The sequence below is a fragment of the Dryobates pubescens genome, chromosome 5 (genome assembly GCF_014839835.1).
Source record: "Dryobates pubescens isolate bDryPub1 chromosome 5, bDryPub1.pri, whole genome shotgun sequence".
NCBI classification, from domain to species: domain Eukaryota; kingdom Metazoa; phylum Chordata; class Aves; order Piciformes; family Picidae; genus Dryobates; species Dryobates pubescens.
Genome location: NC_071616.1, coordinates 25358555 through 25382178, shown reverse-complemented (window position 1 = coordinate 25382178; position 23624 = coordinate 25358555). Strand labels below are relative to the sequence as shown.

Genomic DNA, 23624 nt, shown 5'->3' with positions numbered 1-23624 from the left:
TAAGTTGTTGTCTTTCCAGAGTGCAGGGAATTTATTAGATGGCATCTGACCCCCTGACTCCCATGCTGTTACACTTTGAAAAAGGCTTTTGATAATATGGAATTACTGAGGGTAGGAATTACTGAGGACAAGCAGAAAGATTTAGCTATTCCACTGGGTAAAAATGAAGGATGAAGGTTAATTTCAATAGCACAAAGACACACAAGGAGAGAAACAACCCCCAGCTCCATGTTCCAGTTAGGCAGCAACTTTTATATAGTTGTAATGCCACATGCTGATGGAGGAAAAAAAATAATCATAATTATTCTGAAAGCAGTTAGGAACAAATATCATAATGTCTCAGTGTCTTCACTGACACATACTCCTAACTCCTCTGCACAGAAAGGGGTGTAATACAGAGAAGACCAAGAAAGGTGAACCGCAGCAATTTAAAATACAGCCTTTCCATTCCTAAAAGGTCTTATAGTGGGGAAAAGGAGGAAAACCATGAAGTTATGGATACTGTTGAAAAGCTGAGTTCCTGCAGGGGCACACCCATGCTGCTGATCAGGCATTGAGTAAAGGAAGGGTTTCTCCATGCCACAGTTCATCTCTTCCAAATAGCTACACTGAATATTAGATCCTAAGAATAGAAATACATATAGAAAAGGTTTAGGCAAAGCCCCGGAATAAATGTCAAACAGCAGCTACTAAAATAATGATACAAAATGTACAAAAATATATATATATTGGCAGTGCATACACAAAATCTCTGCTGCCAGCAATTACCAGAAGATATTAGATTAGACATTCAATTAAAGGCACCCTGTGTTGTCCAGAAAGTATCATTTACTGCTGTGTGCCAGTCCTCCCTTCTTCACAGTCCTGTGCACACAGAGCATCTACATGTATCCCAGTGCAAAGAGAAACCAGTCCTGAGCTGTGAGCACACACACATGTGCACACACCAAACATAATGCACCAAATATTCTTGATTACAGATCAGGCCAAAACCCAGACTTAGGCACGCATGGCCCAGGAAGTTAATTCTAACTCTATAACAAAGGTTCACATAATCATAGCTCACACTAATCTAGTTTAATCAGGGTTACATGCACAAATATCCTTTACTGAAAACTATCAGTAGTCTAAAATAGTGCATCAAATGGCTTCATTTTCACACATTCTCTTGGTCTATGGAGCACGAGCAACAGCTGATTTGGCACACAAACATCCTTCTCCTTCTGCAAAAATTCAAGTTATTCAAATGAATGAAGAAAACACCAATGAGGCAGGCAAAGCTAGTCCATTATCTTTCTTTTGCCAGCTTACATAGCCTCTTAACCCTTGAATAAGGACCAATAGTGTCATCAAAAACAAAATCCCACAGAACTCGAATCCAGGACTGGTGATGTGGGAGGTTATCATAATATTCTGCTGCAATCTTTTTCACCTGGAAGAAGAAGAGGGAAAACAAGTTGTTTAGCTGCACAGTGTCAGGTGTGTTTTAGTCTTCATGCTCAGATCTGATAGCACAGCCATAACCTGAAGTTACTTGTTATTGCTTGTGAGCTTCTGAAGTTCAGCCAAATGAGATACACTTAAATACATTTACTTCTTAGCACATTTCCGAGGTAAATTGCACCTCACAATCTCACAGAGTTTGAAAGATGCTGCCTTCAGTCAGACTTATTTTTTCCCATTTTGGGGGTGGAAGGATCTCCACAACAACGTGCCTAATCCACCTTATGATTTGCCAAGACTCCACCACCACTGTATTTAAAGCCCTGTTTGCCACTCATAATACTTGTCTGCTAAGGGTTTTGAGTAGGAGAGAAATAGCAACTGAGAAAATGCCAGACACAGCCTTGCCCACGCTTGGTTTTCTTTCCATTCTGCTACAATGATGCAAATCTGAGAGAGACATTCCTCCAGTAGGCAGAAGAAATTGCAAGGACAATCCATTCTCCTCAATCTGGCGTTTTACATGCTGCAAGATACAGTATTAGTTCACAAGCCTAGTGATATTTCATCCCTGTTGTAAATCCCCAAGTCTTAAGATTTGCCATCAGAGAAACATTGCACATCGAGGGTAGCACTTTTAAGTGGGAGCAAGGCCAGAACCAGAGGACAAAGAAGTTTCAAACCTGGCAGGTTCAAGACACGATGGGGATTCCCAAGTTATCGGTACTCCCTGCTCCAGCTAGATACTTTGCTTTTTGAACACATTTATGAAGCAGCAGAGTCTGTTAACTATTATACATTTACACATAAACTGCTTAGGCATTGTTTTATTACAGCTCCACCTCTTAGACAAATAAAGCTCTACTCCAGAGCAGTTTGTCTTGCTGGACAGCATGACTTCTCTGTTTTAAAATCCTGCAGAATTTTAAAGCCAGCCATGCTGAACACAGTGCAGCCTTCCAGTGAAAAGGGCTACACAGAAACTCTCATCTGGGAGAAGGGTCTCACCAGCACCTGAAGTGGAGTGGTGAGAATGTTACCACCACATTGACTGCTTGTGAAAACAAAAATCCCCACAAAAGTTAAATTATAAGCCAGTATGGCTCATTGCTAGCTGCCTTGTTAATTCAGTTTCCTAGCAGACACTTCCCTGTGAGGAAGACTGGGTAACACACAAGTTCCCTTAAGATCTCAGCCTCTGTGTACTCATACTTGTGCCATGATAGTGGTGCGGTAGAATTGTTTAGATTGGAAGGGACCTTATAGATCATATATTCCAACCTCCCTACCATGGGCATGAACTGACTCTAGCTTCCTAATAATTCCTTATATCCTGCTCTGAAATGCTGGTCTCTACTTCAAACATGGTTCATGTTCAATGGGATTCAGACAGTATTAGCATTTTCCCTTAGAGATATTTATTAGTGACTGAAGAAAAGTGATTGACAGAGACCAGGCAAGATCTCTGGAGATGCATATTTAGCTTCCTTTTGTAACCACAGTCAGAAACAATTTAATCTGGGGTTTGTATCCTCCCTTTTCCCATATGGGTAATTGACAGAGGATGAGAGGAAGGACTATTCAAATAGTAAGCTCCCTTGATTCCCTCCAATGAAAGCCACTAATGAAGCCTTATGCAAACACAAAGAGGGTCTCAGATATTTAGCCTCAAAAGCTTCACTCCAGCTCTTGTTACAGTTATTCCCTGGCACATTGCTGCCTACTGACCTTCCATCCTACCTCTGCCTGAATTTTGACTTGGAACAGTAATTCAGCCCTCATTTATAGCAGAGTTCACACAGCAAGTCTACCATTCTTGTTTTTTCCAGAACCCCCATGTGTTTCTACCTCAGTGAAAAAAAAAAATGGTCTGATCCAGGCACGTTTTTGAGCTAGTTACACTATTCTGCAAAGCTCTTGGTCATGTTGGATTCTGACCACCACAAGGGCTTCAGAATTTTTTTTTTTTCTGTATTGTCCCTTGCACATGGAAGTAGAAAGCTGGAGATTCACAGAAACCAATTCAGCTCTTACGCAGTGGCTGTGACCTCTGACACCAAAGGTTAACTGAAAATTACTCCTGTAATGAAGTAGGGAAAAATGGCTCAGAGACTAGGCCAATGAACAGTCTGTCTATACTCAACTCAATACTTTCTGCACTTTCAGCAAACATTAGCCCCAGTATAGTCTGGGCATAGTGCTGAAAAGCTGAGGTGGACACAACATGCAGGTCTAGAAACTTGCACTTAAGTATGTTTCATACACATATTCTACAGTTATATTACAGATTTAAAACAGGCAAGTAGAAAACAAATATTTTATAATTAGGATAATTAATCAATATACTCAGCAGTGAATTTTGAGGCAGATCATACACAACCTTATAATGGAAGCAGGTAGCCCAGTCGTGACTGGCAAGCTGCTTGCCAGTGTCTGGTGGTGGAGGAGTTGCTTGTTCACCAAGCATATCCATTTAGCACCTTCCTGCAGTATATGGTTGCAGCTCATGCTGACTAAAAAGATCAGTATGGAAATAAGAGGAGATGACCAGGAGCTTGCACTGAAGTCGGTTACTCTAGACCAGCTGTGGGACAGTAACTCACCCCTATATGTAGTTCTTTGCTCTGCTTGGCTTTGTACCCAGCAGCACCCTGTGCAGGAAGGCAGCCAGTACTCATGCCATTGGCAAGGTCCCTGTGTCCTGAGCAGGACAACTCCACGAGATGTACAGAAACATTGTTGAGAAGAAGGTAAGCTACAATAAAATATTTTTGACAAAGGAATGGGGAAAAGGGAACATTTGATAAATGCAGTTAGAGGGAGGACTTCTGAAGATTGTTCTTATGGAAATGACAAGGAAGTTTGTTAGGTATATGTCCCCTTTTTGCTGTTAGATGGGAGGAAATAATTTTAAAAGTGGTTTCTCTTTTACAACAGATCTATGCAAAAGTTTTCCAACAAAAACAGCTCATCTATTGTAATTTATTTCAGCATCTCCATATGTAAAACAAAATTGTCTCCTCCTTACATACCAGAATATCTGGAGGGTGGGAGGGCAGAAAAGTAATTGGATTTTAATGCAGATTCCATTTCAAATATGTCATTAACATATATCTGTTAAGTATGTTTGAGACTGGAAGAGTCATATTCCATGTTGTGCTCTGGCTGCAGTACAAGATTTGTGGGTGGCAATTTCCAGGGGCAAGTTTTGCAGCCAGATCATAGATCATCTCAGAGGATGACACTGTGACAAAGTATTCCTAAATCCTTCTGACTTCCTCCTTCAGGCTTTCCATCTTTTGCTGAAGATGGTCCATTTGATTCAGTTCCTTCCTTCCTCCCTACGGCTCTCAACTATAAGCCATAATTCATTGCTAATTTGTGAATGGAAGTCATCATGAAAGCATAACAAGAGAGAAAAGTCACAAGAAGCTTATTAAGCTCTTGGCACCTGCTATATCCAGGCTTTTCTTCAATTAGATCAGGTGCTAGGTAAGAAATCACATCTTTTAGACTAGAACTTTGCTTCTGGTTTTGTGCTTGTAGAATACAGCAACAGGATCCCAATCCTACTCTATTGTATCTGACAGGTGCAACCTAGCATTTTGCCATGGCTCTTACAAACCCTTTGTCCTGTGGTTGTACAGAAGCTAGAAATCCTTATGACAAGAAGCTGAAAAATTGTTTAGAACATTAGGAGTATCACAGAAGTTCCCTCTATAGTCACTGCGCTCAAGAACACTCAAGCTAGCCCTCCTGATCATCACAGAGTTAATTACATCTGCATTTCAAAACTAGCACATCTACCATGTTTTCCAGTCTTGTCTGCCTAATAAATCTGGTTCCATACCATGTATTTTCCTTTTCCCACAAGCTTAATGAGTAACTAGTTTGCCTCTGGTAAGACTGCAGGTTTTTAATCGCAGTTTGTAGGAAGAGTACAGAGTTCCCCCTTTTTCTACTGTCCCCTCTTTTCCATAAGTAAATTAAATCCATCACATAATGAAGAATGAAACTTCCTACTTGTTGGCAAACAATGCAATATTTTATAATTATACAGCTTCATGCAAAGACTAATCAAGTCCTAAGTCTGTAGAGTTTTTTAGAGCAGGCTTCTTGTGTAATCCCTCATTATACTAGTGGGACAAGTTCTTACTGCACACTCGTGTCACTCATCTTTAATATCTACAAGCTTACAGCAGAGCCTAATTCTTCCTCTTTCAAAACTGTCACACTCCTAGGGTAAAGGTCTTTCCAGTGGCAAACACATTACTCAGAACATTCTGAATGACACACCTGTAACAAAGGACAAAGCTGAATTTACTTTTCTGATAAGCAAGTGGAAGAGCCAGTTACTTTCCAAGATTAAGATCCAGTTATTCTCTGATCCTATTCCTCCTTTCTCAATCATGCAGGAATGAAATAAAGATCTTTATTCCACTTCCAACTTGCCAATAATTAAAACAAAAAAGTCTAAGAGGTCATACATATTATACAACTCAACTTTTGGAAGTTCAAGAGACTAGAGCTGAAAAAACAGACTTGCTCAGTGAAGAATTTGCTGGGAGGTTAAGCAGAGGAGAGCAATGGAAAGGTTCTGCCCTTACCCATTACGAATTTCAAACATTAAAGCTATGCAGAGAGGATCTCTCGTCCCCTTATCTCCTTTCACCAAAGAGGCAGAGATAATCAACTTGTTTTAATGGATAAAGGATTTTCTACAGTTACAATTTTGCCAGAGGATTTTCACTTCCTAATAGATTTTCACCTATAATTGATCACTTGTCAAAGACTCAATTTTCTGTACGACTGTCAGGCAACAATGAACAACAAACCTGATACTTCCTCCACAGCAGTGAGGTTCCACAGATTTCAGCTGCCCAAGAACTAGAAACACATAAACATGAGCCCATGAAATTTAACTAAATACCTCTATCCTCTTTACACAGGATGGCAGACACTTCCAGCTGCTGCATGGCCTCAAGGAATTAGGCTGAACTATTATTTGTGGTGTGGGTGGGGAAGAGTTTTTCAGGTCTCAGTCAGGCTGGGAGCAACCATCCCAGCAAGTTCAATTAGTCACTCACCTCCTCAGTGTAAGATACAGAGCTAACCTCCTTTTCTCGTATTTACATTTCAGTAATCTAAGTATCTAAGCCTATCTAACAAGTTTGAACATTTGAAGCTGAAGCAAAGCTTATCCACTTCCCAGCTGAGCTATCAGGTGTATCAGCAATGAGAGTGCCTAACAACTTCACATGTGAACATGGGCTGCTTTACCCAGCTACTCTGGAACCCTCCAGGAACAGCTAGCTTCTCCAGGACAGACCTCCAGTAGTAAAGGTGGTGTTAAAACAGAACTGCAGGCTATATAAAAGCTCACCATGCTCTTCTGCACCACAAGAAAAATCTCCTCTCACTTAGTGTTTCTGAGATGAAAAACATTAATCTGCTGCCTGGACATACCATAAAACTTGTGTTATGCAGCAATTCAGATTCTGAACTTCAGACTCCTCAACTCTACCTCCACCTCATAAGGCTATTGCATAACTAGCCCCCAAGTTTGCATCAGACCAGAGGCAGAAGATACTTTCTTTCCTACTATGGCAGAGGATTTATATGTAGGAGTAATACTTCAAAGTCACGTACCTCTAACACTGTGAGCACCTGATGAGGAATCTTTGTATTAAAACCCCAAGGAACAGCCACATACCTGAAGGGAGACTGAAAACCATTTCTAGACACCTGGGCTTTGCAAATTTGATTCCCACAACTGATAAAATGTAAACAAAAAGGGGCTTGACTTTCAAAAGAGGAAAGCCACAGCACTTTCCCAATGACAGATGAGGCATCCTAAGTTTCTGTGGGAGGAGCAGCAGTGCTAAAACAAGTCATGTGGAATGGAGCTCTGCTCTCTAATGCAGGAACATACCCAAATTCTTATGTAATCTCAAAAATAGAAGGACTTTTCTTTGATATTAATTGAGCAATCTAGTTAGTAGATTGATCATTAGACAAAATTCAAGTAGTAATTACTATCTGTTTTACTTTAGATGTGCCTTTAAACTTCCAAAGAAATGAAACCTGGTGATGGGGGGGGGAGGGGGGAAATGGAAAAATTCAGAGCATTATTGGAGGGTTTTATCATGAAAACAGTATCACCTGAGACTCGGGTGTTCTTGTTTCCATAAAATAAATGTAATATTGCAGCAGTTTAGCAGCTATTTCTCTCAATCTCCTGCTTAAAATGAAAGAATTGGAAAGAAATAAAAAAAGCTTTCTTTTTCCCCTTTCCCTCCCCCTGTATTTTAAAAATGGATTCATTGTTGTGATTTGGAATTAATTCTTTGAGGCAGTTCAGCAGCTTTTATAACAGTCCAATTCACACATGCTCATCCAGTACTTACCATTGGCAATCTGCATCCAGGAATGCTGGGGAAGTCATGATGCTCCATATGGTAGCCTACATTAAAGGTGAGCCAGTTCAGAGGTCCATAATAAGAGTAAGTCTCATACCCTTTTAAGAACATGTAGTGCTCTGCTATGAAGTGCCCAGAAATGGGGTGTACACCCATGCAAAGAATTGTACCTGCTATTAAGTAAATAATAGGTTTGAGTCCCCAAAGGTAGTAGATTATAAGGTCTATAGAAAACTGGATGAGAGCATTAAAAATTTCCATCCGTGTTATCGCCTTAGGGTTCACATACAGTGGCCTCAAACTGTAGAAGAGAGGTTGGAGGAAAAGCCAAAGCAGTTTTCTAAGCGGCGTACAGAAGAACCAGCCTTCAAAGTCTGTCGGAATGTCCACGTCCAGGCTGTCCCCACCAAGGTATCGATGATGGTCAATGTGGTATTTCTTGAAGGAGGCAGAATAAGGGATGCCAATCGGCAAGTTGGCAAAGACTGCAAACCATCGGTTCCACCTGGCCTGCTTGTTCCCAAAGGCAACGTTGTGTGAAATATCATGGATGGCTAGGGACAGCGAGTGGTTGATGCAACCCCCAAAAGCATAAGCCCAGAAGAAAATCCATTTCCAAGATAAATCTTTCACCAGGTAACATGCTAGAAACTGCATGAAAACCATTCCAGATACAATCCACTTTAAGCGTGGATCTGGTCCCATTAGAGTCTTGATCTCTGGATACTTTGCTAAAGTGAAAAAATGCAGAGAAACATTTCATTAGATCACAATTTGGTAAACATAATCACCACTCACCCTATGTTTGAGGCCCTGGTTTTATAAAATGGCAATTCTACAGTAGGGTTACCACTACAGTGAAAGCTTTACTAGTGTATGGGTTCCATTCCCACCTCCAGCATCACATCCATTTGTAACTGATATTGATATATAAAGCTATATAGAGACATGATTTAAAAAAATTTCCCTAATGGTCAATGTGTGGCATCATGTGCCTTCACAAGTATTGCTTCAGAGTGATAAGTATTAGTATGCCAAACCCCACCAGATTTAAGATGAAAGAAGCACTTTCTGTCAAGTTTTTAATTTTCTTTTATTTTGCCTAATCCAGATGCTGTTTTCCACAAAAAGGATACAGCTGCCTTCTTTGCAGCCCTTCTACACTGTTGCTTCAGAAATACTAACAAAGACAGCTGAGCAACAGGCTTGCCAGGTTTTTGACCCATGGATAGATGACAAATACAGCATTAAAAAAAAAACCAAACAACTCCTAAGAGTGCTCAACAGTGCTTACAACACTTCCAGCTCTTTCCACGTGGTAACAAGACCAGAAAAATCAGTACTATTAGCAGGAATTTGTAAGACAGATTCTTTTTTTTTTTTTTTTAATCTGTTCCCATTTATTTGCCTTTTCAGAAATCACATACCAAAACCAGGCATGCAAGTCACACAGATAGTCCCACAGTAGCTCCACTTAGCCTCACAAGTACTGCAATACAGCATCACAGAGGCATGGGCTGGGTTTGCCAGGTGTCACTTGTGTCAGGCCAGGACCAAATTACTGATCTCTAGTTCTACTGACCATTCACGTGTCCTTTCAAGAAAAAGAAAATACAGAAGTACAGCTTTTCTAGGTGCTGTTCGTTGCTTCTTTACAAATCATAACTTTTCACTTTGAGTATTAACTTGTACATTAATTTTTCCACTCTTTTATGGCTTCTATTCATACTCTGCATTTCCTCCCTCTAACTCATACTCTGAATTTCTCAATAATTACAGCTTACACAGATAAGACTGCAGGATACTCATTCTGAAGCCAGAGGTTACACAGTGTGTCCCTGTAAGTTTGATAGGCCTATTTTATGACTGGAAAAGTAAACTTAATCAGAATGTCACAGTATGACACAAGAGCAATAAAATGAGATTATAAAGATTTGCATCTATGCAGCTGTATATACTATAAATAAATGCTGGAGACAATACACAACTTCATGTGACCTTGCAAGCAGTGGCAGGAAGTGGATGCAGGACACAAAGGTTTTTTCACAGAAGTGAATCCTGAGACACTGGTAGAAAAATCAGAGAGATGAAGCACTACTTAAGGAAGCAGGTTAGTGTGGTCACACCCTACAGCTATTCCCACAACTTTTAAGTCTGTTGGTCATCTTCAGTTAGAGACCATAAAGATTAGACAAGCACGATGGAAGATGAGAAAATGAGATGTTCTCAATTCTTCCTCTTCCGAGGACAAGGGAGCAAAAATCACCAAGGAGATTATTCAGGCAAGAGATAATTTTCTTCTAAGTGGTGGGAAATACCTAGTAAAAGTTCACATCTTTCCAAAGCCAGGCAGAGATTTTGATAAAAATCTCTGCAAAGCCCAGGGTTCTGTTTGGTTTTTTGCTGTTCTATTTTTGTCCTATTTTTGCAGTTTTTGAAGTTACAGTTTTCACACTAGAAATGCTAATGTGCTAAAAAATGTTCTCTGGTACTTATGTGCTAAAATTTCACACAAAGTGTTGAGATATTCACTCTAAAGAATAACCTGATATGATGACCTAGTCAGGGAAAAAAAAAAAAAAGTTAAGTAGCTTAGTATCCTGCTTATCCAGAACCCAGAAAACCCTTTAATAAATAAAGCCATTCAGTCATGCAATTAATAAGGGTAAGTTACTGAAGTCAACAGAAGAGATGAAGAAATATGAAACACTGAGCCCTGGGGAACACCACCCATAACCAGTCACCAACTGGATTTAACTCTATTCAACACTCTTTGGGGGCAGCTGTCCAGGCAGTTTTCAACCCAATAAAGTGCGTGCCCATCCAGGCCACAAGTCACCAGAAGAATGCTGTGGGAAACTGTCCCAAATGCTTTACTGAAGTCCAGATGGACAACATCCAACACCTTTCCCTAACTGACTAGGGCCTGATCATCTGGTTATCCTGTATGTGCTCCATGATGATACTCAAGATAATCTGCTCCATCAGCTTCCCTAGCACCAAAGTCAAACTGATATGCCTGTAGTTTCCCAGATCCTCCTTCCTTGTAGATTCTTGTAGATTGGTGTCACATTGGCTAACTTTCAGTCAAGCTGGGACCTCCCCAGTAAACCACAAATGCTGAAAAATGGTGGAAAAGTGGCTTGGTAAGCACCTCCACCATCTCTCTCAGAATTCTTGGGTGGATTCTGTCTGGTCCCATAGACTTGTGTACATCTATGCGGTGCAGCAGGTCGTCTCTTCCTCAATCACAGGGGTATCATTCTGCTCCTGGTCTCTGTCATAGCTCAGGGATCTGGATCCCCAGAGTACAACTGATACTTTTACCAAAGACTGAGATAAAGAAAGCATTAGGCACCTCAGCCTTTTCCTCATCCTTAGTTGCCATGTTTCCTCCTGCTTCTGACAGAGGATGGAGGCCCTCCATGGACCTTTTTTTACTGACTATTTATAAAAATATTTCTTACTGTCTTTTATAGCCAAAGTCAGATTAATTTGTGGCTGGGGTTTGGGCTCTAATTTTCTCCTTGCATAGCCCTCAGAACACACCATCATGTGTGACCTGTCCCTTCTTCCAAAGGCCACAAACTCTCCTTTTTACCCTAATTTGAAGTCAAAGCCCCCTGTTCAGCCAGGCAGATCTTTGCTGTGGGCTCGTCTCACAGCACATAGGCATAGCCTGCTCCTGCACTTTGACACTCTCTTGAAGAGTGTCCAGCCTTCCTGGACTTCTTTGCCCTTCAAGACTGCCTCCCAAAGGATTCTGTCAAGCAGTCTCCTAAGCAAGTCAAAGTCTGTCCTTCAGAAGTACAAGATGGCAGTTCTACTGCCCCCCTTCCTTACTTCTCTAAGAATAGAGAACTCAGTCATTTCATGATCTCTCTGCCCTAGACGGCCTCCATCACCCACCAGTCCTTCTCTGTTCACAAAGAGCAGGTCCAGCAGGGTACCTTCCCTCATAGGTTCACTCACCAGCTGCATAAGCAGGTTATCTTCAGCACACTCTAGGAACCTCTGGGTCTGTTCCCTTTCTGCTATGGGTGACAGCAGGTGACAGCCATTAAGTAACTTGCTAGAGTTTAATATTAAACACATGATTAACTCCTCTTCAATGGTAAATTTTTGCATACTAGTTAAACCACAATACCAAGTCTGTTTATCATTAATACTGATAAACCCTTCCTGTTTCTATGGCATGGAGAAACCTCAGAGAGGTTGAGAGGTGGAGCTGCCAGGCTCACTGGAAGCTGAAAGTCCTGCTGGTGGAGCAGGCTGTCTTGGTTCAGAAGTACTTCACATGCAAGATGTTGAATGCTGGCCATTTCAAAACTTGAGGCTAAGCACAGTGAGACACATTTAATCTCATCTTAAGTGATCCTGATGACTGCAGTTTATATATAACATGCTAACACAAAGATGTGACAACATAAATATGTATCTCATTTTTCCCTTGTGTTCATGTTTTCAGTTCGCTGAAGAAATGCTAGCAAGGCAAGACAGAGCTCTTACAGTCTAAAAACCTGGACAACCCTGTAAGGCTGCTGTACAAGTGTCTGCAGGTGCTGTGCAGGTCAGACATCAGCCATCTGCATGTCCCAAAGGCAACAGAGAATCAGAGGCAGGGCTGTTGTGCGGTGCTGAGCCAGGAGCCATAAAGGACTATCAGACCTGTCACAGCCATACAGTAAAGACCACCTTAGTTTCCTACACACTACACTTGGAGAACTAAACAGACTTTCCACTCTTGAGACTGATAGAGTTTTGTACTATGAGACATCTGGAAAGAGATTTTCATCATGCTGCTCTTTCCTGAATTGCTTTCATTTTGGTCTTCCTGAGCACTTTTCCAATATAAAAATGATGAGCTTTGGTATGGCCAGAGGCTATTGCTTCCCAACAAGAACTGAGTTGGGGCTAATATGTAACAAAGGGCATAAAATGCAATCTATAGTGAGCACTTCATTATGCACCATCATGGCACCAAGTGGGCACAGAATGATGAGGGAAAAAAATGAATCTTTCAGCCCTTCTACATAAGGGTGATGGCTCCCACAAAGTTATGTGACCACAAGAGACCAGGATTTGCCCTTCAGTACAACAGACCAAGACAACTCCAGTTACTATTATGTCCCCACAGGACATTCTTCACCCTCCAACATACTAAGAAAGTCTGCCCAGCAGACAGCTTATCCACATGTACTGCTTTTAATCATCCAGACTGAGTTCATGTACTATCATTCAGAGGGTGGGGACACTGGTATAGATACACAGCAGTGCAGAAGCATGACTTTTCTGTCTTCAAGGTCAGCACACTGTAAAAGCAGTGCAGGCACTTCAGTATAGCAGGTAGATGTAGTTAATAATTCTGCCCAGACAGCTCCACAGTCTCTATGCCATAACCTTAGAGCAGCTGTAATATGCACCACAACAATGAAAACCAGCACTCCCTCTTGTACAACAGTGTGGGTGAATGAACAGCAGTCAAGAGAGAACAAATGCAGCAAGTGTATTTTCAGAAGCGTTCACGATTCTAAACCAGCTCATTTAGCAGAGATCACACCTCTGTTGTATGTAAGCATCACTCACCTTTCTAGAGACAGGCCTCACTCTGAAATAGAACTGAAAAATTACTCTGCCTATACATTTTTGTCCTTGGTGTTCTCTGGAGATCCAGAAGTGCTCACCATAGCCCTACACACAACTCTGAGTTTGGGCTGGAGTAATTGGTCCTGGAAACAATATCAGTTATTTGGTCCTGGTGTACCTCCTCCTCCAGGGACATCATATATCTTGTCCTGAACACTCACTCATACTCTGTTCTCATTGACCGTGCTCCTGAGATGACTCCAGAGAGACCTAATTAGAACTCAGTGATAGCACCAGACAATTTCTCATTATGTGACACTACGCACTTAGCACTTGTGTATTTTGGCATGGAAAGCATTTACATGTGGGCAAGAGCAGGAGCTGTCCACAAACACAGAAATGATGGAAGCTTGAAGGAACAACAACCCTGCTCACATCCACAAGGAGCTAATAGTCATAAGAGATTATATTTATCTCCCTTTATGTTGACCAGAAGTGCAGCTTGCAGGTATAGTCAAAGTAGAGATACTACTCAGTATAAGACTTTCAAAAGACCTGTTAAGGGGAAAGAACTCCAAATCTCTGCACTGCTGCTGTCCTAGACTACGTTCAGCTCACAGATGTGCTCGTAAACAGCACAGTACACTCGAGTCCTCAGCACAGGAAGGACATGGAGCTTTTGGAGTGGTCTAGAGAAGGACCACAAAAATTAGAGGGATGGAACACCTCTCTTATGAGGAAATGATGAGAGTTGTACAGCTTGGGGAAGAAAAGGCTCTGGGTAGACCCTATTGTGGTCTTTTAATGCTTAAAGGGAACTTTATAAGAAAGATGGGGACAGACATTTTAGCTGCAACAGGACAAGAGGTCAGTCATGGGTTTAAAGAGGGTATATTTAGACTAGATAAAAGAAAGAAACTGTTTACATCGAGGGCGGCAAAATACTTGAACAGGTTGCCCAGAGAGGTAATAGATGCTCCATCCCTGGAAACATTCAAAGTCACATTGGACTGGGCTCTGAGTAACCTGATCTAGCTAAAGATTTTCTTATTTATTGCAAGAGGGTTGGACAAGACCTTTAAAGGTCCCTTCCAACCCAAACTATTCCATGATTCTGTGATTCATTCAAACCATTCATGAACCAGGACACAGGTAGGACAAACACCGAGGACATGAATGACAAAAGCTTCTGGCTTTGCACATTTGCCTGCCTACTCCAGTATGCAAAGCAGTAAGAAGCCTTTTATGGCCCAGCTAACTACACTGAACTTTTGTGTATCCACTGTACAAGGTCAAGGGTCTTAATCTTGTGCTTGCCACCCGCAAGCTCAAAAACTTTTGTGCTAGGTAGTCCAAGTGAGCTGGGTCACCCAGAAGTGGCCACCAGAGGCAAAGCACCGCAGTGCTACATTACTGATGTTGGCAGAGATGGATGGTGTCAGCATCACCATGAGAGCACCTATGACCTGTTTATTAGCTGATTCAGAGCAGAGGGATGTAGCAGTGCTAGAAAGAGGGCCTCCAGCTCCCTCTGAAACCAAAATCTCCAGCACAGAGTAAACTGAAGCCTTCAATCCCACTTAATAAATTTTCAGCAAAAGACCACTAGCACCTAAAACAGTGACTTTCTGCTCATGTGGTTTATTTCGTAGGTGATCCCCACAAGGAATTGGCATTAGCACTGAGATCTCAGCTACTCTGAATGTGCTCATCAGAGAACATGCTCATCAGTGGCAGCACTGTGCCCACGTACTGCAGCATGAAAGGAAAACAAACTCATGGCTTCTGTGCCAGAAGCATATGTAATTCAGGGCTTTGATTTAAGCTAAGGAGATATGTATCTCACACATTTCAGTAGGTACAGTTTATCAGAATTTTCATAAATGTGAGGTTTAAATAGGCAACAGAAGAGTTATCTGGAAGAAACTACAGATTAACCTCTAAATAAGTGAGCAGAGCTGAAGCTATTATGCTCAAATTGACTAAATGCAAAAATAAGATTAATTTTGGCTTTTTTTCCTCCCTCCCCCACCCCAGCCTCTCTACAGGATAAAACATATATAAAACACTTGCACCATCCCCACTCCAAAAAAACTTGCCAAAGAACCAAGTATATAAATATTAATTACTCTTGGATGTTAGGTCATATTCAGATACAGGTTAGGTTAGAAACCTGCCCTGAAAAACACTGATTCAGTCCTCATCCTCTGCAACAAGCAAACACCTCCCTAAGGATCCTGTGAGGCAAGACATTTTCTGACCAACCTACAGTGATTTTATAAAGTCAGATCTAACCCACAGCACAAAGAAGAGCTATTCTTTCCATGCCAAAACATATTGTTCATTGCTTGCATTTGGGAAACTGTTTGCATGCGAGATGACCATTCATGGTGTGCTTATGGTGTTACTAGGATTTGAGTGACGACTTTTTCATCTTCTCTCAAGACCTAAAAATCACCAACACTTCACACTGTGGAAGATCATAGATTTACAATTTTTTCAATCTAACAGACCCTATGATACCATTTATATAACTACACAGCAAGGCTAAATGTATCCATATGAAAAAAGTTTTCATCTACCAAGTTAGTTTTTAGCCATGTCTTTCCCTAATACAGCTCACTGCACAAAAATATCAGTCCCAACACAAGGCAGTAACAATCTTTTCATAGAGTGAAAGAACAGCAATGAAACAATTCCATGTCATAAACTGAAAAGCATGGATAACATGTTCAGGAACATGAATAACAGGATCAGAGTAGAAGTGCCAGCTTGGCAAGAAGTTTGAGACTTAGAAGCAGTTGGTACCTAGACCAAGCAAAAGCTACATCTCAATACCTTCAGTCTAAGAGGAAAATACTATAAAAAGACAAAAGAGAAAGTGTCACCTCTTTCTTGCACAAAATATTGATCTGTTTGCTCATATAATTATAGCTATTAGGAATCACATCCCTAGTAGGTGCATCTAGTGCAACAATCAAGTTTCAGGTGCTTAACAACTAAATCATTAGCCTAGTGGGAGGAAAATATTTCCTTTTACCAGCATGAAATGCTGTCCCTAGGGCATTGCTATGTATAAGATCATAAAATGCATCAATACATAGAGATATTTGTTCATATGTATGTAAGAGTCTTACAGTGCAATCCAACTCAATAGACACTAGATAATTCAGCAAGTATAGAATCTTGATGCAAGGGATTCACTGACACTCAGCCTTTGAATAATACAGTGATGATCATTATAGCAATACCATATGGGATATCATGATTGTTTCAATTACTTTTGGTAACAGTTTGCTATTCATACTAGTTTCATGATCCATTCTGCCAGACACAGATTGTTCTGCTCATATCTTCCATGTCTCTCTTAGAGCATAGAGAAATACAACACACATTCTTCTGCTCCCACACCTGGGGCAGGGTGAGCTGCAAGGAAGGAAATAAACTTTGATTCTGATCATAGGTTCTGAATCCAAAGAGAGTGGGGTAAAACCTCTGCAGGCATGTAGTTTAAAAGTCCTAAAAAGAGTTTGCAGCAGCAAGGATAAGGTAGTCCAGCCACACCAGTAACTCCTTACATTACAACTTCATAATGATTCACAGTCCCTACTCTATAGCAAAAACAGGAAAGCAAGACATTAGCAAAGGAATAGACCCAACATACAGACTCCTACACATAGCTCACCAAAACATATCCCTTTTGATTGGAAGGATGAGTAGCATAATGTGAAGAAGCATCATTTTATGTAATTACACCATTTGACTCTCTATCATGATTACATAGTAGAATAATTATTATTTTTCTGGATATAATACAAGCCTACGCCAGGATATTCCACCACAACTATATCAGAAGTGGGTTTGTAATTGAGATTAATCCTGTTTTAATCTATTAAATCATGGAGGAGTAAAGAAACTACACCACAGGGCCTATGCAGCACCTCAGCCATGAACGCCAGTGCCTTCCTCTATTTAAAAAACACCACCACCACAACCACCTGTTAAAACTTTACCTTACTTATAAGAGGGAAGGAAAAAAATCAATCAAACAACCCAAACAGAAAATAAGGGGGAAAAAACTCAAACAAAAAAAATAGACAAGAAAAAAAAAATCTTCATTAACAAAATGCCGAAAACCAAATATTTTCAGGAGATGTACAAAAAATATTCTAATATTCTTCAACAATTCTGAATTAGTAGTTCTTCTCAGAAATTGTCTTTAGAAAAGCCCACACCCCCCCCCCCAACCAAAACCTCCCAACTCAGGGGATTCATGGACGCAGTTAAACGCTGCATCTACAACGTGGAAGAACAAGAGTGCACCTTATCCCTGAGAAGCCACGGGTCCTTCCATTGTTCTCCAGCAAACATTCACCCACACACTCGCTTATTTTATTGCACTACGAAGACACTGGGTACATTTACCCATAGGACACCTCCCGGCCATGCCCCACGCAGCTTCGGCAGCGCTACCGGCCACCGCGGTCCCTATGCAAGCAGCTGCCGCCAGGTGCGGGCCATGAGACTCAGCCCCGGCCGCAGGCTATCGCCCCACGGTGACACCCCGTCGGCGCCCACTCCGCCGCCCGTGCGACCCCGATGGGTGCAGCAGCGGCCGGTGTCGCAGCGTGCCGTTCAACCGCCGTGCCTCTCCGCTGCCTCTGTAAGACGAGGCTGTGCCAGGAGAGCTGGCGACAGCGTCGCCCTCCAGGGAAAACCTCTCTCCGAGCCCACCGGCTTGCAGCCCCCTCTCTCCGCTGCCCGGTCAGCGCCCCGCGCCTACACTGGCGGACCCCCACGTTGCGCCCACCGTCCCTCCCCGTCCAGTGCTGCAACCCAGCCCGGCTGCCGGACCCGACGGCGGCCACTTCCGAGCCCCTTTGACATACCCAGGATCTCCTTTCTGCGCTGTGTATGGGGCTGCTCCGTGTAGACCCATTCGAAGTCGTCTCGGGCGACGCGGTTCCCCATAGCTCCCACTGCGTTTCGCGCGGCTCCACGCGCCCTTATAGCTCCGCGAGCCGCGGAGGGGCGGCTCCTCCTGCCTCCGCCCTACCGGCTGCCTTTCGCCTCTGGCGGGCACCGGGACTGCGGCTGTAAAGGGAGCTTCAGCTGTGCAGAGCGAAAAAACCTGTGCGCTTCGCTTGGCTATGGGGGTAGCTGGGGGAGCTACGAGGTCCTCCTCGGGTGTGCAAGGCTAGTCGGAGAGAGAAATGAGGCCTCAGGACTATCTCTCGGGGCTGGAGAAGGGTGACTGAGGCTCACCTTGCTGTAGGGACCTCGAAGAGAGCCGGAGGAATAGTGAGATGGGTGGTGGTTTGCATGGTAGCAGGATACCCATCATACTGCTGCCACGGCTCTGGGGCCGCCCAGGATTCGGCATAGTCACTACAGGTAACCACTCCAGGACAGCCTCCCCCCACAGGGAGATCACCAGCACTGCAGGAGGGTTCTCGGCCACTTGTAAACAAGGGGTTTGTAAAGCAAGAGTAGTCAAAACACCATAAATCCAGTGCCATTGTCCTAAGCAAAGTGTGACATGTAAGCTCCTCCCCGGGATGGAATGTCTAGGACAGCATGAAGATGACCAACACCTAACATACATTTCCTTGGCGTCCTGAAAAATCCAGGAGCATCCAACCCTTGACCGGATCACACTTCAGTCCTGGGAGTCTGCAGTTCATTTCCTAGGTGCAGTACCATTAGTACTGACCTAGCAGGAAATCACACAGCTCACTTGGTAACAAAGACAGGGAAAGGACTTGCTAACATCACAGCTAAAGCAACATTGCTATCCTCTCTAGCCTCTCTGATTCACAGGGAGAGGAGTTACACCATGATGTTTCTGCACAAACACAACCCAAAATTAAAGTGCTTCTCTTGTTCCCACTATGCTCTTTTGCAAGCCCATACTTGACCCGCTGACCATCTTCAGTGTTCACTATCCCTGTCATTACTCTTTTGACTGACAACATCCAATTTGGATCAAGTTCCACACTCAGAAGACAATTTTGTTTCATTCTGTTTCACTATGAATCTGTTTAGTTTCCTCCACACTTTCTTATACCCAGAAACACCTCTCACAGTTTGAAATTAAAAGGGGCAAAAAATCAGCATTGCAAATATGAAATGTAAATATTTTTCAGCAATATTTTTTACCTGCCAACACTGGCAATACTATCACCTATTTAGTTTAACTATTCAAGATTTCTTGGTAGCAGAGTTCCATGAATTACTATGGGTTAAAACCCACTAAGCAACCTACAAATTCAGACCTTGCCACATGACTGCTAGAAAGCTTTAGCTTTTTTGATTTCATTTTTTTTTTTCTTCCTTAAGTGGTCTAAATGTAAACCCTTGAATGCTTAAAGATCCAAAGCAGGTTGAGTTGAAAGCATATGGTGTGAAGCTAAGCAGCTTTACCCAGAGCACAAGCAGGGGTTCAAACTGTGTTACTTTTATAGGTCAGCTCTCTGTAAATACAATGATTTCTTCATCATTGCTCCAGCATGAGGTTGGTATTCTCCCATAAAGTTACAATGCCCAACCCAGTTAATGAATTGTTAATCCAAGTTAAGGTTATTAGATGTTTCTATAAGGAATGAATTGTTCAGAGAGCAAATGCATCACATTTCAGCTTAAACCTTTAATCGGTTCAAACATTTTGGCTCGTTGACAGTATTGGTGGTGAAGTCAAAGATGACATGAATGTGACGACACCTTTCTGTCACTTCCTGCTCAGGAGTGCTCAAGGCAGGTAAAAAGGCAAACTAGTGGGGCAATACATGCAATTGAAAAGAAAACAAATATAACGTCATCCTTTAAAGTTTATCCAATAGGCTGGTTCTATTGTATATGGTAAGTTACGCATGGGAAGTTAAGAATGTCCTTTGCAGGCAAGCGCATTGTCTTTGTGTAACTTATTACAATAGGTTCAACTTGACCACATGAGAAGAGCAAAAAGCTTTTCTGTCTCCATTGAGTTGGCATCTCTTTGAGAATAGATTTTCATGTTTTATATTTCTATAACAAGCCAAACAAATTATATTAATTTAAGAATAATTGTGGATGCCAGACAAACAAGAAATGCCAGCTTCGTGTCTCTGGAACTGGCAGAACTATTATCCAGTTCTGACCATTTGGCATCCCTGGTTTTATAGCACCCAGTAAAGTGAACACAGTCTTATAGTCATTCACAAAGAAAAGGAGGGGGAGTTTAATGTCACCTGGCCATAATAGCTTGCCTCCCCCCCCCCCCCCCCCCCCCCCCCCAATTTAAATGAATATATAGTATTAATGAATACTATAATGACTGTGAACTTTACAGATTCATGTACACTACACTTTATGACAGTTTAAACATGCTTCATGTGATCATGTTCTAGTTGTAGCATTCCTTTCTTCTGCAATTTCCTGTACTTGTTCAGGATTTCTAACTATTGATAAGCCTAGACAAGAGAAATTCCTAACACACTCAACAGGAGAAGCACAATTGCTGACTATGTAGGGTACCATCAAATATATAATTTGCATGGTTTGAGTACACATCACATTCACCTCCATCATTCCAAATGGCAATTTCCAGGGTAAAAAAAGACACAAATCTTTTTCTCCAGTGAGGACATGACCTACAATGTGCAGCTCTGAAACAAGACATACTGGTCCTCTCTTCCACATAGCCAGGCAGACTCATTTCCCCACCCAAAGGCGTCTTTCCACCAGATGGCTTCCCAACATGAATGTATTTCTGCTACACAACCCAGCTACTTCCTCCTTCCATTTATTAAAAGAACAGGTGACACAGTAAATGCAGTAGGAACACCTGCACGTTTCCCAGTGGCTATTGCAGCCTGAAGAGCAGGCTGGATTTTTGAGGTGCCTTAATTCTACTCTGATGTGCAGGTCTTAACACTGCTTCTAGTTTCCAGAGACTAACCTTTATTAAAGTTGATACTCTGGAAATAAAGTTGTTTGGCAATTTTATCTCAAAGTATGGTGTTTTTTCCTCTCTGAATAAAGTCCCATGACAGGCTTGTGTTTTCAGTTCCTGCATCATCTAGCTCCTTCTCTGTATAAATTGGATCTTCCTTCAGTTATTTTGATTATCTGAAGAAAATATTGCACTATATTTGCTTTAGAGAACATTTTGCAGTGATTTTGAATTGTATGTAATGTTCTGACTTGATGTGTAGTGACAAGGTTTACAATGTGATGTGTACAGTCACATTTTCATGCTAGTACAGTTTGTAGATGAGCCATGTCATCAACACAGACAGACCCACAGAGGAGGTAGATCAGAGGAAATAATTTTCTTTTTTCCTGTCTTACCTGTGCTGACTCTGCTCTGGCCCTTTCTGGGATTCTTTCTTTCTTGCATTAACTCTGTGCCAGAGCTGTGAGTTGAATTGAACAAGCAAAGGCACTGAAGAGCTGGTGCGCCCAAAATGAAAAGTGAGGTTTAAAGAAATAAACAGTTCCCTACAAGACCAGCTCACTTCTGCCCAAGTTCATCACCCCTTACTCTCTACCAGCTTTCCCACCTCTTTGCGGAGGTGTGCCTCTGTCTCCAGTCAGCCCTGCCGGAGACTGCAGAACATGGTGCAGCTCACAGGAAGGTGAATAACTCTCTCTTGGGTCATGAGCACGGGAAAGCACATGGGAAGAACCATAAAAATCCTGCACCAGCATCACAGGGGCTTGGACCCCCACGCCCCTCACGCTCTCCACCTGTACGGATAGTGGCAGGCGGCTCGAAGGCTCGAAGGCTCTGCAGCAAAAAGCATTAGATAACTCTCCTCCTCGTTGCCTGCCCGGGGGGCAGAGCCCGGGGCCGCGGCTCAGCTGCGGGCCCTCCCTGGCCCCGCGGCGCCCGCCGCCGCCCCACACGCCCGCCGCCGCCCCACACGCCCGCCGCCGCGGCGACCACAGCCCGCCCCCTACCGGCACCGCGCCGCTACCAACGCTCCTCCCGGGGAACCCTGCTGCTGCTGGGAGCTCCGCTGCTGCCAGGGAGTCCCGCTGCTGCCGGCCTGCACAGAGAGGACCAGGCTCCCGTTTGCACTCCCCGCATGACGAACAGCGTTTTTCACGCTCAGCGCGGCTGTAGCAGCTCTCCGCGACCACTCTGAGGTGCTGCGCGGGCCGAGTCAGCTTGGGTCGTTCTTCTTGGGAGCAACGGCTCTGCCGGTAAACCTGTCCTAGAAATGACCTTGGGGTCATGACTAGTATCTCTGCACTTATTTTGCCTCATATCGTTATGCATTTTCTTCCATCAAGTCTATTTGTCCCAGGAATTTAATGGAAATTAACAAAAGGGAAGCATATGACTTGGGAAGTGCTAACTTCACAGAAGCCATAGACTGGATTTGATAGAACACAAATGTGTTCGCCTCCTTTAGAAACATGTGCTAAAGGAATTTTAAAATGTGTTGGCCTGATCATGAAATAGAAGCCTAACAAATGCAGGCCTGCTCTAATTAGCAACACAGCTATGATTGAGTACAGAGCATATTTAGAAAGACTGCTTCTGCAGAATTCCAATGAAAACAATTCCCCCTTCTGCATAAATATTTTTTCACGTGTCACAGCTTTTTCAAATAATCACAATCTTTCTGGGAAGCAATTTATTCCACAAAGAGTTTTATATTGTTTAAAGATTTTGCAATCACTTTCTGTCGTGAGATATATTTGTTGTTAACACAATTTAAGTACTTATCCCATTAACAGTTTTTGACACCCTCCCTGCAACCTTGGCATTTCAGGAAAAGTTTTATTAGCATCTTAGTACAAATACCTGAATGGAGCGTATTAACTAGACTTCCTTTTCACAGCAAAAATGTTACATGCAAAAATAACATTTGTAATCTCTTATCCAGATTGAGAACCTAAGGTATTTCCTTTTGACAGAGATTCAGGATTATGAGATTCTATGGGTCCTGTGAAAAAAAGGCATTGGTTTAAATGGGGTTTTATCTCCTCCCTCTCGAAGTGTCAATGCATCTCTTCACTAAAACCCTATACTGCTGTACATCACTAGTAAGACAGCATTTTCTATACCACACCTAACCCTGGCAAATCTCTTCTTTCAAACTTGTTTCCAGATACTCAGTTTTCAACCTGGTATACTTGATTCATCTCAGTGCTGCTGAGCTCACTTCTGACAATAGGAGTGACATA

At 42.4% G+C, this 23624-nt stretch overlaps 1 protein-coding gene across 1 annotated transcript; it reads right to left on the bottom strand.

Annotated features, from left to right (window-relative positions):
- Nucleotides 1–1271: 1271 nt before the first annotated feature.
- On the bottom strand, nt 1272–8584 carry DEGS2 (delta 4-desaturase, sphingolipid 2). Its single transcript, XM_009905433.2, has 2 exons — nt 7851–8584; nt 1272–1432 (listed from the first exon to the last, which is right to left on the bottom strand). Exons 1-2 carry the CDS (start codon nt 8565–8567, stop codon nt 1289–1291), a joined length of 861 nt encoding a protein of 286 aa, XP_009903735.1. The 5' UTR covers nt 8568–8584; the 3' UTR covers nt 1272–1288.
- Nucleotides 8585–23624: the final 15040 nt, after the last annotated feature.